This window comes from Lytechinus variegatus, chromosome 1, assembly GCF_018143015.1.
Source record: "Lytechinus variegatus isolate NC3 chromosome 1, Lvar_3.0, whole genome shotgun sequence".
NCBI classification, from domain to species: Eukaryota; Metazoa; Echinodermata; class Echinoidea; order Temnopleuroida; family Toxopneustidae; genus Lytechinus; species Lytechinus variegatus.
In genome coordinates this window covers 84,125,389-84,138,567 of record NC_054740.1, presented here as the reverse complement: position 1 = coordinate 84,138,567, position 13,179 = coordinate 84,125,389, and the positions used below count along the sequence as shown (strand labels likewise).

At 33.4% G+C, this 13,179-nt stretch overlaps 1 protein-coding gene across 2 annotated transcripts in view; it reads left to right on the top strand.

The window, feature by feature from the left end:
• The window catches only part of LOC121425792 (neurobeachin-like protein 1), a 65,302-nt gene extending 52,953 nt beyond the window's left edge, over positions 1–12,349 (top strand). Inside the window, exons 45-53 of one of the 2 annotated variants that reach the window (XM_041621925.1) lie at positions 45–137; positions 708–817; positions 1,752–2,022; positions 2,532–2,648; positions 3,122–3,286; positions 6,038–6,085; positions 10,179–10,327; positions 10,839–10,988; positions 11,532–12,349. In XM_041621925.1, the coding sequence (XP_041477859.1) occupies positions 45–137; positions 708–817; positions 1,752–2,022; positions 2,532–2,648; positions 3,122–3,286; positions 6,038–6,085; positions 10,179–10,327; positions 10,839–10,988; positions 11,532–11,538 (1,110 nt within the window). In that variant the 3' untranslated portion in view covers positions 11,539–12,349. The remainder of the gene's footprint in view (positions 1–44; positions 138–707; positions 818–1,751; positions 2,023–2,531; positions 2,649–3,121; positions 3,287–6,037; positions 6,086–10,178; positions 10,328–10,838; positions 10,989–11,531) is intronic. The other variant, XM_041621926.1, reaches the window with a different exon arrangement.
• Positions 12,350–13,179: the final 830 nt, after the last annotated feature.

The following is a 13,179-nucleotide window of genomic DNA, read 5'->3' as shown; positions in this document are numbered from 1 at the left end:
CAAAACTTTAATGTTTTCCTGTTCTGTTTCCTATTTTTTACCAGGCCTCAACATCTGACAATGACCCACTGGTCTATGTGAGGGTTCCTAAAAGCCAAACTAAATCCTTCATCTATCAGGGTATGCCTGACACCATGGTAAGATACATTCCAACAGCAGCAAGCTTTATATATGTCTATCGTACACTTTTCTGTGTGAACTCTTCATTTTTCACTTCTTTTCTAGATACATTTTTTAACTGATTTTCTGCTTTCATGGTGATTTCGATCATTTTTGGTGACCTGGGGAGCGTTTCTGAAAGGATGTTATCTGACAAGTCCTGTTTTATCCGACAATTACCATAGTAACAGCACCTCTCAGCCAATCAGAATCAGGGAAAGTTGTCAGATCTGACATCTTGTCAGACAAAAATGTTGATGAAACGCTCCCCTGGGTCCCGTCTTACAAAGAATTGCATTCGATCCGATCAACCACAACTATGGAAGGCCAGCAACGTCAACGTCTAAAATGCATGTTTATTCAAAATGTATTCTAGATATGATGTATATTCACATAATCATTGTTTGCTTGACAATGCAGTATGCTTCTCTTTGTTTTCAAAGGACATTGCGCAAATTTCCTAAAGAAAAAATTATGGCAGTGAGGTTGATCAGATCAATCGTAATGAAAGTGCTTACTCTCTCCATCCTTGCTTTCCTTTTATTAAGGTGACTGTAACTCAGAAAGGTGTGGTCGGTACCCACAGCTGGCTCCCCTATGACAAGAGCATCTCCAACTACTTCACCTTTGATCGGGACTCCACCCTCCTCAGCTCCAAGTATGTACCCCTCGGACTCGTCTCCAAGGTCCTACACAAATTCACAGGCCCTCTATTGACGGGTCCCATGGACGTGACCATTCCTGCCCTTAGGTAGCCAGAGGTTTGGGGTTTTTATTCTCCTGCCTGGCCCGGGAATGATCTCTGCCCTTCTTCTTAAAACTTGTCATGAATGTCAAGTTACAAGCTACTGTTAGAAGCTACTGAAATCTGCCTTTTGATTAGCTGAAAGCAAGTTTGTCATAGAAGACAAGCCTTTTGTTATTGATGACATGTTTTATGAAAGAGGGCCCTGGAATGATGGAATGACATTAGATGGATTCCTCTGCATGCTTTTGTTATTGTCAGCAGGTTTAATGGACCAAGACTCAGTCTTGATTCATAAAATCTGTTATCAATGACAAGTAAAGCTATTGTTATAAGCTACTAAAATCATACCATTTGATTGACTCAGTAACAAATTATCATTCACCTCTAACATTTGTAATTGATGACATGTTTTATGAAAGAGGGCCCTGGAATGATGGAATGACAGTAGATGTGGTTTCTTAGCATGTCTACTTCAAACCAAAGGAATCGCATTCATATTTCTTAATTTGGTCTATGTCATTTCATTTCAAGAATGTATGCTGATTGGTGATTGTAGATGCATGTGAACTCCAGTTTATCACATGATTTTGCAGATTTTACAAACCTTACATTGTACTCATTACAAATTCTTAAGCAGGATGGGGTATTCAGAGATTTATATGTTGCCAATGTTATGATTTATTTTGCATGTACAAAATTTTGCATGCTCTCCTGGAAATATGTTGAATAGGTTCTGAATTTTCCGGGGGGGTATTAATTCCTCTAACATCAAAGGATGGCGGAGATACTCAAAGCTACTGAAGCTTTCAATGTAACATGCAATACTGATGTCTTTTCTATGCAGAACTCGGAAGTTGGTGAGTGGACCGTTCGCCCCAGGCATTCACGTAACCGCCAGGCTATTTGTGGCTACACACGATGCTCGTCTCCTTTTCGTTGTTGGACATTGGGACAACAGCCTTCGTGTGTTCAACCTCAAGAGCAGTGGACGTCTGGTCGCACACGTCACCCGTCACATGGATGTAGTCACATGTGTTGCCCTGGATGGGTGTGGCATGCAGCTCATCACCGGGTCACGTGATACCACCTGTATGGTCTGGGAGATCACTTACCAGGTGAGGGGGTTTGGGGAAACTTTTTTCATTCTACTTATATTTAACTCTTTCCCTTTGTCTTCCTTTTCTTTTCCACTTTTCATCTTTTCCTCCTTTCATTTATTTTTTCATTATTTCATCTCTCCTCTCTACTTGTTCCTGATTCTTCTAATTTTTTCAGTTTGTTTTTCCTTTGTGGATTTGTGTTGAATTATGAAATTAAGACGTATATTGTGATTAAACAAACTTAATTTATTTATTTTCATTCATTCTTTCGTGTTATTGATACAGGGTAGTTCAATAACACCTAGAGTGGTGATCTTCAAGAAGACACTGATGGCATTTTAATAAAATGGAACCCAACAAAAAACATAAAAATTAACGCATTGAATATGGTGAAATGAAATAGAATTAAAAGATACATCCTTCAACTTTCTTTTTTTTTTCAATATTATATGCTCGCAGTTTTCCTTTCTTTGTCTTTGGATCGTGTTTAAAATCTTTTATTTTCTCCATTTATGATATAACAGAATGGAATGGCAAGTGGTATTAATAACAAGCCAATTCAAACCCTCTATGGTCATGATGATGAAGTCACTTGTGTTGCTCTTAGCTCTCAGCTGGACATGGCAGTATCAGCTTCAAAGGTAAGCCAAATTTATTATTATTTTCCATGTATAAGAAATTAACTGCAATATATGTTACTCATATGCATATTGTAAAATATTTATTGATAATGATATTGCAATTTTTTTATAATACGCATTCATTACTTAGTTTAACTATTCCTTCATTTATTTTTTCGTTTATGTAGTCATGGTTATTTGCTTTTTTGGTGTGTATTTATATATGATTTTTCATACTTAAAAAAGGAATACAATTATCATGAAATAAAAGGTTACGTAATATGAAAATATCAGAGACCTGAATTTGATATTTAATTTTGCTAGGGTTTTTATTTTGGTTAGATATTTGTTTATGTTAGCCTTACTTCTCTAGATTTTTTTATAATGTACTGTGTCATTTCAATAAAGTTCAGCTGAATAAATAAAGAATTTATGCTTTTCTGATTTTTTTTTCACTTTTCACTTAGAAAATTATTTTTGCCTTCTCTCCGTAGGACGGTACCATCATTGTCAACACAATCTTGAAGGGGCATTATATCCGAACCTTGCGGCCCCCTAATGATCCCAACGCCCCTCTATCAATCCCCTGCCTAGCCATCTCAGAAGAGGGGCATATTATTATCCATCTAAGACAACCAGCAGCTAGCAAGCATATGCAGGTAAGTCTTGTCTGCTTGTCTCTTTCTCTGTCTGTCTGTATATCTATATGTCTACACATCTGAGCCACTTTTCCTCATAATTTGTGTTGATATAATGTATCTATTCACAATCACGTTATATAATTCTCTGTTAAATATAGACATACAAAGAACCATGCACTTCTTTCAGACCTGCATTTTGCAAACAAAGCAAAACAAAAAAACTGTGTGCTATTCAGCTGGTTGTGTTTAGATTTGATGTTACATCTATGTAAATAGAGAAATATTGTATACTGTATGTGTGTGTTTCACATGAATAGGGGATTTTCATCCTGATGTGACTTACAAATGTACATTATGTGTGTGTGATGGTGTTTCTCTTGTCTGAATTAACTAATGGATGTTCTTTATTCTGTCAGTGGTATCATCTTTATGCCTCTAGGACCCTGTAACATAAAAGGGATCCATACAAATGATATTTACAATTGATTTTGAGTTATAACTTTTAGTATATGGTTTGCCATAGACTTGGAGTTATGATTGATTGTACTATCGGTTGTATATATTTATGTCACAGGGTCCTTTATCAATTCATTTTCTCTTTGCCTTAAATCTTTCGCAGTGGCTGATTACATGATTAGTTCTCTTTCGCCGACTTTTTGTGCCAGGAAGCATATTTCAGTTCTCATTCCTGTTGCGTTAAATCTATTATGATGTTAGCTTTACCAAACGTTGGCATCTATCATGGAAACCTTTTTTTTTAAATTGGTTATGGAGGTGTGTTTGGTAGTTACAATTCTGAAATGGGCCTCTTATCACTGCTGGGGAGACATAACCTTACTTAAAAAATAAAAAATAATGTAGAGGATAGATTTAAATATAAAATTGTGGCTACCCTAGTACTATATCCAGTGGGTGAGTCTTTATGACATCGGCCTTCTTTAACCCCAGCAATGCTATCACACCTTTCTCTTATAGAAATGTCTCCATGTATTTTCTTTACTTGAACATATCACCTGAACATATCTAGTTCTGTTGCATATTTTGTAGTTCAAGTACTGTATATGATCAATTATATTGGGTGACAATTATGTTAATCTTTGGTAATGTGTGATTTTTGTGAGAAGGTGTGAACTCTGAATATTACAAGCCCCTGTCATTCTCTTTACCCAAAGTCCTATCCCCTTTGATTTCATTCTAGCAAAAATATAACTTCATTTTAGGATCCAACTGAACCACAACCAAATTAACCACTCTCCCTATAAAAGTTATGATCCTAATTTTAGAATCTTGAAGAAAAGGTAATTATTGATTTTTCCCTCTTTATGATCTTTTTTGCTCATATTGTTAAGAATGATATTATATAAATAGTGTACAATCTGTTGTACAATATACTGGATTATATGTACGACAAATATGAGGTGAAATAGGCTTGCACAAGGGATAATTTTATATTTGGAGTTCATATAGTCCAGTAATTGTATGATAGAACGTTCACTATTTATTATAGTAAATAGATCCCTCAATCTAAGCCCCCCATCATGGATTTTGCCATCCAAAAATCGAAAGTTATATTGTACAAATGTACAATATAACTTTTTGAAGGGAGGTCAGGTGGTACAAATCCAGCCAATCACAGCTCGTGTTTTACTACCACTATTTACTATAAACATATATATGAAAGTAGGATTTTGACATTGTATGCAATGGCAAGTTTTTCGCAAAAACTTTGTCTCATTTTATTCAATGCTGTGAATGATATAACTGTGGCATCTTTCATTTCAAACTGCTCAGACTTTACTAGTAGAAAAACACAAATGACTATTTTGACTCGCGATCATTTTCTTTTCCTAAAATATATGTATTGTTACAAAAACAAAATTGTTTTTGTGTGATTTTTTTTCCATAGGTGATGCATACATTGCCATGAACTTGTACATATGAAATGTAATACCCCCATTCATCAACCCCATTCTCTTACTCTTACATATTTAATCCTTATCATTTTGTGGAAAATTGGCATACTGGTTTTACAAAAAGTCAGTCAGCTTTTACTTATATCAGTGATTGTAGCTTTTAATTTTATTTTTTTAAGGGATTTGGGCCTGAAACAAAGATAAGCAATTGGATGTGTAAGATTGGTTGCAGTGCACTTGTATATAATGATTATGGTTAAGGGTGGCCATGTGATTGATCAATATGCCTTTATGCTCATAGACCAGACCCTTATAAATGCCAAGACCTAGACCGGCTAGTAGTCTCAGATTCATTGTTGACTTAAGTCCATCTACAGCCCAAATTACACAGTGAGAGATTAGAACTGGACCAAGACTAGGAACTTACATGTGAATACCTGGGAGCTGTTGCAGAAAGAGTTGTGTTTAAACGCAACTCAGAAAATCATACACCAGTATACAAATATTCAATGTTAATTAGTGTAGTTGTTCATCATTGACTAATATTCCTCTATACAACACAATTGACACAGTGGTAGATTAGCTTGGACTGTAAGACCAGGACATTACATGCCAAGACCTAGACCTGCTTAATGTCTTCGCTTCACCGCTGACTAATATACCTCCACTACTCCAATGACACGGTTGTATATTAGACCAGAATATTAAGTGCCAAGACCTACAATGTAGACCTCTGTGCAGTCTGAGTTAGATCACTGACTAACATAAATCACAAATGGTACAGTGGTAGATTAGTATATCTACGTAGTTTAGTCCATCTTTTGTTCTATATCTCTGTTTGTTAACCGTTTGTCAGGGGAAAGATATCCCTCGTAAGCAGTCTACTGCAAGCAAACCAGCTCCGGTAAGTTGGTCCATTGGCTTGTCTGTCCATTCATCCTTTAATCTGTTTTATGCTCAAATATTCATAAACCTTTCATCTAGCAGCTTACCCTCTGAGCCTTTAATAGTCCCACCCATTCATATTTTCATCTTTTAACCAAGCTTCTAACATGCTTGAATCTCATTTCCATATATCTACTAACCATTGCTAGTGAGTGTGTGGATATGTGTGTCTGAGCATTGTGTGTTTGTTTCATTTCAATATTTCTCTTTTGGACATTTCTATTTTTGACATTTGTAGTTATTGATTGTTCTTTCAGAGAATATGTTCCTTGTTGTGTTAGTGTTTTTAAATCAATTTTATTTTGTTAGTTGACTGATATAAGCTGGTGTGCCTTATCAACATTGAAAGGAGGTCAAATTTCTTAACTGAGGATTGCTTCGGAATTGGGTTTTTTATTTCCTAGTGAGATGGGGGGGTCACAGGAATCAACAGTGTGTGTGATGTTTTTTTTCTTCTAAAAAATAGTTTTCTTTTAAATTTCCTTGTTATACTTCAATATGAGTTGGCTATAATACTTTTCTTTCTTGATGATCTCAGTGGGTTGATTTTTCAAAACTTCTTTCTAAATTCAATTTCTTGTCCTTTTCTAATTTTACATGTTCTATGTTTTGATGCAATTTGAATTACAACCAGAAATTGAATAGGCAAATACTCCCCATGGTAGATTAATATCTTAAACACAATGTCTTTTTTTTTACTGTTACTTATTCAATTTTGGATATTATAGTCTACATGTGAGGATTCCAAAAATTTAGGCACATACCAATAATGTAAGAAAATTTTACAGAGACATTTGAAATGCCAATATAAACCCATTTTTACGAATGTGATGAAGAGCTCATTATTCAAAATTTTGCTGGTTTTTTTTCTCTTCATTCCATGTACATGTATTAAATAATCATGACTAAATTTTGTCAATCTGATCATCCATTTTTCAAACATATTTCATGTATGTGAATGATTCAACAATTTTATTTTTCTCCATAAAATCTAATGTTAAGACCACATCATTCACTTTTACATTTGTTTTGTTTTGTTGTTTGTTTCAGAGCATGTTTTCATTTTGAAATTGAAGTCTACCCTGATGTCTATTTGATTTCAGTGATAGCATAAAAATTATTCAAGAAGATTTAGTAAAAATCCATTAAAGCATCTTTTAAAAAAATAATAAGGGATCATGTTTTTCAACTTTCATGAGATAATGTAGGAGCAACTCTCCATATGTCTTGTGATGTAAATTCCATGAAATGCCGTTTGTTACTGGTTTGTAGTGATTAAATATTCCTTTTTGTAGATACATGTACATATTGATGCATGAAAAGATGAGTCTGATTGTATCAAATGAATATCATGTTATACATATATTTTATTTAGAATATGGCACTTTATGGAATTTGTAGGGGAGCTGCTTGCATTTTATATCTAAAATTAAAACTTTGTGAAGCCATTAGTTTCTCATTCTTTGATTGATTTAGACTAGACTTTCATTAATTGTTTTTTGTTCTGCTCTTATTGAAACCATGTTTAAGTCAGGATAGACTTCTCCTTTAAATGTTCTGTTATGTTTGTATTTGTTTGATTTTCTTTGTTTGATGACGAATCACAAGCATTAATGTTTACGAAGAAATCATTTTCATCAACTTCTCAAGAATGCTTTACAGCACCAAATTTGACACCAAGTTTTGCTATTCATGTAAAATACAGAATCTCTCATTTATGAGAGATTCTGTATTTTACATAAGCTTTACATTTACACTTTTCAATTGTTCAGTACATGTTCAATTAACATGTTCTTTTACAATACCGGTAATATTTGTTCAAATGATGTGGTATAAAGTATAAATTTTAAATACAGGTGAAATTTTAATATAGATTTACTTTAATAATGCAGTAAAAGTTTATATGGTGTGTAATGCGTCGGGGCAGGGCGTCGTGGTCCATTGGTTTTGTCTCTCATCTTTCAATTTGAGGGACATGGGTTTGATTCCCAGCCATGGTATGTCTTCCTTCAGCAAGAAATTTACTCACATTGTGGTGCACTCTACCCAGGTGAGGTGAATGGGTACCCGGTAGGAAGAAATTCCTTGAATGCCAGAATGGCAGCATGGCTATAGCTGGGTTAATAATTGGTAATAACATTATTGTAATGTGCAGTTGAGTATATACATATAGAAATTGTGCAATATATATATAAACTATGTACAAATATCCTTATTAGTATTAATGCTATTGAGAGCAAAAATATATATTAAAAGAATTTTTATTAAGACATTTTATGTGAGACATTTTGATGATGCAGTGCAAGCATGTAACTTGTTAGAATGACTGGGTATCTTATTTATGGTGTATTTGTCTACAAAATGAATTAAAATCACATATTTATATTGACCATCCAAATATTGATTAATTTTTTGCCTTGATTAAATGAGTTGAAATACAGAGAAATTAAATTTTTGTTGTAAGTACTGTATTTGATAACATCTGCATGTCCTATTCGTCTGCATGGAGTTATATCAGTTATGAAAAAAAAGAGTTTGCATTATACAGTAGTTATTAAATAAGCATGTATAATAGGTGTTCAAATGATCAGTTAGTTGAAATGTCACAATAAAACTAAGTACTTGTTCCTTAAAAGACCAAACATAAATTTGTATTCAGTTTTGTGTTATGTATCTTATACATCAAAACTTTGAAAATATATGACATCAATATTAACTTATGATTTCTCTACAAATGTATATTATGATGGTGTTGATACCAACAAGTGCTTACTCACCATAATTTCTTGTTGTCCAAGTTTTCTGACTTGTATTTAGCCAAAGTGAAATCATGAAAGAACTTAAATCAAGGAGCATCTTTTCTTTTATGAAAATGTCAACATTTGCAAACTCTCGTAAACACAATGTTTTGCTTTTGAAATCTTAACTTGCAGCATATAGTCTGGAGCAAGAAATTTATTAACCAAATACTGTAATTACCGTATGTAAAAATTATATTTAAAAATAACAAAAAGAAACGACACAGGCATGCAGGATAGTTACGCATTGGTATATTCCTGTGTTTGCACATAAAGCTTTAAGGTATTTTTTTGTTTGCAATTGTAAATATTCGTCACTTTATTCATAGAGAGTAGATGAGAAAGAGAAAGAGAGTATTTTAGAGCTCTAAATTTACTTACATGTTTTGAAGGTGCCAAAGCTGTAAAATGTAAAGGCATATTCTTGCATGCTAGTAGCAGCTTAAGTCCAAAACAAATTAATTTGATTAGTTATTTACGTATTCACAAACTTCATTACTTTTTTTTGTTTTCTTTTTAGGAATGCTTCATTCATAGATGATTGCATATTTGCTTTTCAAACATTTGGTTTTAATTTTCTATTCAAACAATTTGTTATCCATTTTAATTGAAGGAAGGGAAAATTTGCTATTTATTCATTTACCAGTTTTTGTTTTCACAACACTTTGAGGTTTCTTCTTTTTGTCTTATTTTTCTCTCCTGGGAAAACTTTATTTTAACTTGTTTTCACTCTTGGGCAAATCTTATTCATAGACAATTTTTTAGTTAGTTAATATGTTAGAGTGTTGCAGTGAGTTAAAATTAAAAAAAAAACATCCTTCATTTTCTTAGATTACCTTTAAGAGATCAATATTGCTATTAAAGTGGGATTCTTGTAGACAACCACCCTGCCCCCTCCCCCCAAAAAGAGTAACCCTTCTATTTCAAAATACTATGACATTTTAATGATGGCTTCAAACAAAATGATTTGATAAGTTTCTGTCTGACAATGCTCTCAAAATGTCCCTTGTCACTTTCCAGAAATAATAGTTATGACTTAAGTGAGTGCTCACATATAAATAATTACTTGGATCATTTTTTTAAAAATCACCTTTATTCATGCAAAAATAAATCAGTGAGTCAATCTACACTCTGGTTTATTGAGATATAGTGCTCATGAATCCAACTATCCAGTCTAATAATTATTCTGACATGCAAAGCAATCTTAGATAAATTGAATAATTTATGAATTCTATTTTTCTTTCTTCCTCCTAGGATCACTGTAGTCTTCATCTGTATTCAGTTAACGGCAAGCACCTATGCTCTGAGATGAACGCAGGCTGTCTCACCGACATGGAGGTCGTAGAAGACTTCCTGTTGACCTCCGACAGCAGAGGGGTCATCTGCTTCAGGAAGATATTTGAGTATGTTGTCTTTATGTGTTTTCCCCCTGTATTTATAAGCTTGGTGTAAATATTTCCATCAGTATAAGACTATTTTCCTAGCTGCAGTGTTGTTAAGCAGCAGGTATTTTTTGTTCTTTAATTGAAAAAAAAAATCAAGCTGATATGACAGCACCTCTCATACAAAATACCATTTGAAAATTTAATCTTGTGTTAATTGATGATTAATCACCTTAATGCATTTAAATTGTGCTGAAGATAGCTTTAGTCACAACATATAGTAAGACAACATTCAATTATATTGCGATGTCACAAGCCTAGTGAAATCATAAATTCATTATTTCTTTTTGAACGAATGATTTGTGATATTATTTTTAAAGTGCTTAAATATTGGACATAAGATGTAAATCTATACCACAATTGTGGATTTGTATAGGAAGTGCTCACTCTGATGATGAAGGATTTTATTTTAGTATTGTTTCAATTTATGAATGATTTATTCCATTGATATTTTTTTATTCTAATACTTTAGATTAAAGGCTGCCACCACTATGCGCCTTCAGCTACCCGTTCACTGTCTATCTGTTGTACCTACTAAGAGTCAAGTACTAGCCGGTTTACGAGATGGTAAGCTCATTATCGTATCCATAGACAGACCTCCAGAAGCAAGGAAACTACTTGGGTGAGTACAATTCTAGAATTCTTAGAATTTTATTTTATTCTGTTTTCACATTAATTAAACAAAGTAACACTTTGGTGAATAAAGAACCAATTAGAACTATTGATCAAGGGAGAAGGCATACCATGAAACACTTAGAATTTGCATGCAGTTATAGATTACAAACACACGGGAGTCAAATTTGTTGATTTACAATCTTGTGCAAGTTTTACAGTTGTCAAGAACAAGTTCGTTTTTAAAGGAAATAGTAACTTTGACATCCCAGTTTATTTTAGATTCAACTGTATTAAAAATACAGGTATGAAATTCTGATTTGTAGAATACTGAATAGCTATTTGGTAACTTCCCATAATTATTTAGCCTTAGAAAATTAAAGCAATTCATTGAGAGTGTATTTATTATAGTTTCTTTTTTTTCACAATTTTGATCATTAAAATTCACTGAATATCGAAAGGTTTATACTCTTTTTTTTGCTGCACTTTATTGTGCCCATTTGTAGCTCTCTTTTATTGTATCATTTTTTTTAACGTTTGTTTTCCTTATTAGACGTTGAAACAACCCTGCTCAGGGGCTAAGAAATCATTGCGTCTTCCAAGCTTGTAATCAACCGTGATGCCTTTCATACAGACTCCGCAGGTTAACCAAGGACCAATGCACATAGATGGAACTCCATAAAGCAGGATCATTTCTGTTTGTAGTCACAATGCTAGCTTCTCCTTTTTTGTTGGTATATGGGCTGTTTCTGAAAGCAGAGGGTGTAAAATAGAGGTCTAATATGCGTCAAGAGGTGATTTTGAAGTTTCAGTGTTACATATGGGTGAGATGAGGTCAAATATAGGTCAAGATAGAGACCATGAAGTCATTGTTTATATGTAAAATGAAGGAGAGGTCAGATGAGGTCAAACGTAGGTCAAGAGGTCATGAAATCAGGTTAAGGAATGAACGATGGGTCAGATGAGGTCAAATTATGTCAAATATTGGTCAAGAGGCGGTAAAATTATGTCATATATTGGTCAAGATATGGTCATATGTTATAAGTGAAGTGGAGATGCTCTATTGATGTCAGAGACCTATAACTTCAAAGTTTGAGTTAAAGGTCATGCATTATTGAAGAAGGTCACATTTGTAAAAAGTTGATTTACTATAAATGCTGCACACACAGACCATATACTCAATGGCATGCCATACACAGTTGGATAAGTGAGGTTTTTCAGGATGTTCTGTTTTATTTAAGTAACTATTGTAGGCAGTCATTTATTGCATAAATGTACTTCTTTCTGTCATTTTTACCAATTTCTTGCTTTTACTTCTCACAAAAATTCACCAGATTTTGTCAAACCTAATTCTGTTTTTCCAAATAATTACTTTACGTTATATGTAATTTCACTAAAAAAAATGTGTAGAAAAAACAACTAACATGAACTTTATACATGTATGTTGTCACTTGATACTCAGCTGATTTTTAATCTTGCATTGCAAAAAGATTCACTTATTTCAGTACTTTAATAGAGAGGTCATATTTATAGTGCTGAGGATTTTAAATGTAGCTGCATGTAATGCATCATCTGATATTGCCAATTTAAGGATCAGAAAAGAAGAGGAAACAAAATGGTTATTTGTAAATGACTTCTAATCTCAGGAATGGTTTAAGATTGGAAACAAGTTTTTCTGTAAGTCTGGGGAAATTTAACTCTTTCTACTGAGAGTTTTGAAACTCAATATTGGGATTTTTATTTCTCTGTATTGTTGAAATCTATGTAAATTTATTCAATATAGCATATTATTGAGAGAGATACCAAACGTGAATGCATAATGCCTGTCACAGGATGCTAGATGTAAATTGCATTGGTTGAACATGAATTAGCCAACATAATGTTAAGAGTGGATTCAAGCCATAAGCAACATTCATGAATTTAGTTTTAGGACAAAACCATGCATCCATTATTGGACTCTTTCCTCATCATACTCAATGAACTGTAAGCATAATGTATGACATCTGCCTACATGTATGTCATAGCATGGGACCATAGATTAAAAAAAACTACCTTTGTGAATTCAGGCCATCATGTTTATCTGTTCAGTTTAAGTTAGAAGCAGCGTGGTGTAGAGATTGAGTTTTTGTATTTCTGACTCTTGTTTATTTATTTGTGGAGACAGTTGATATCACAGTTTACATCAATGAAGTTAGTAGTTT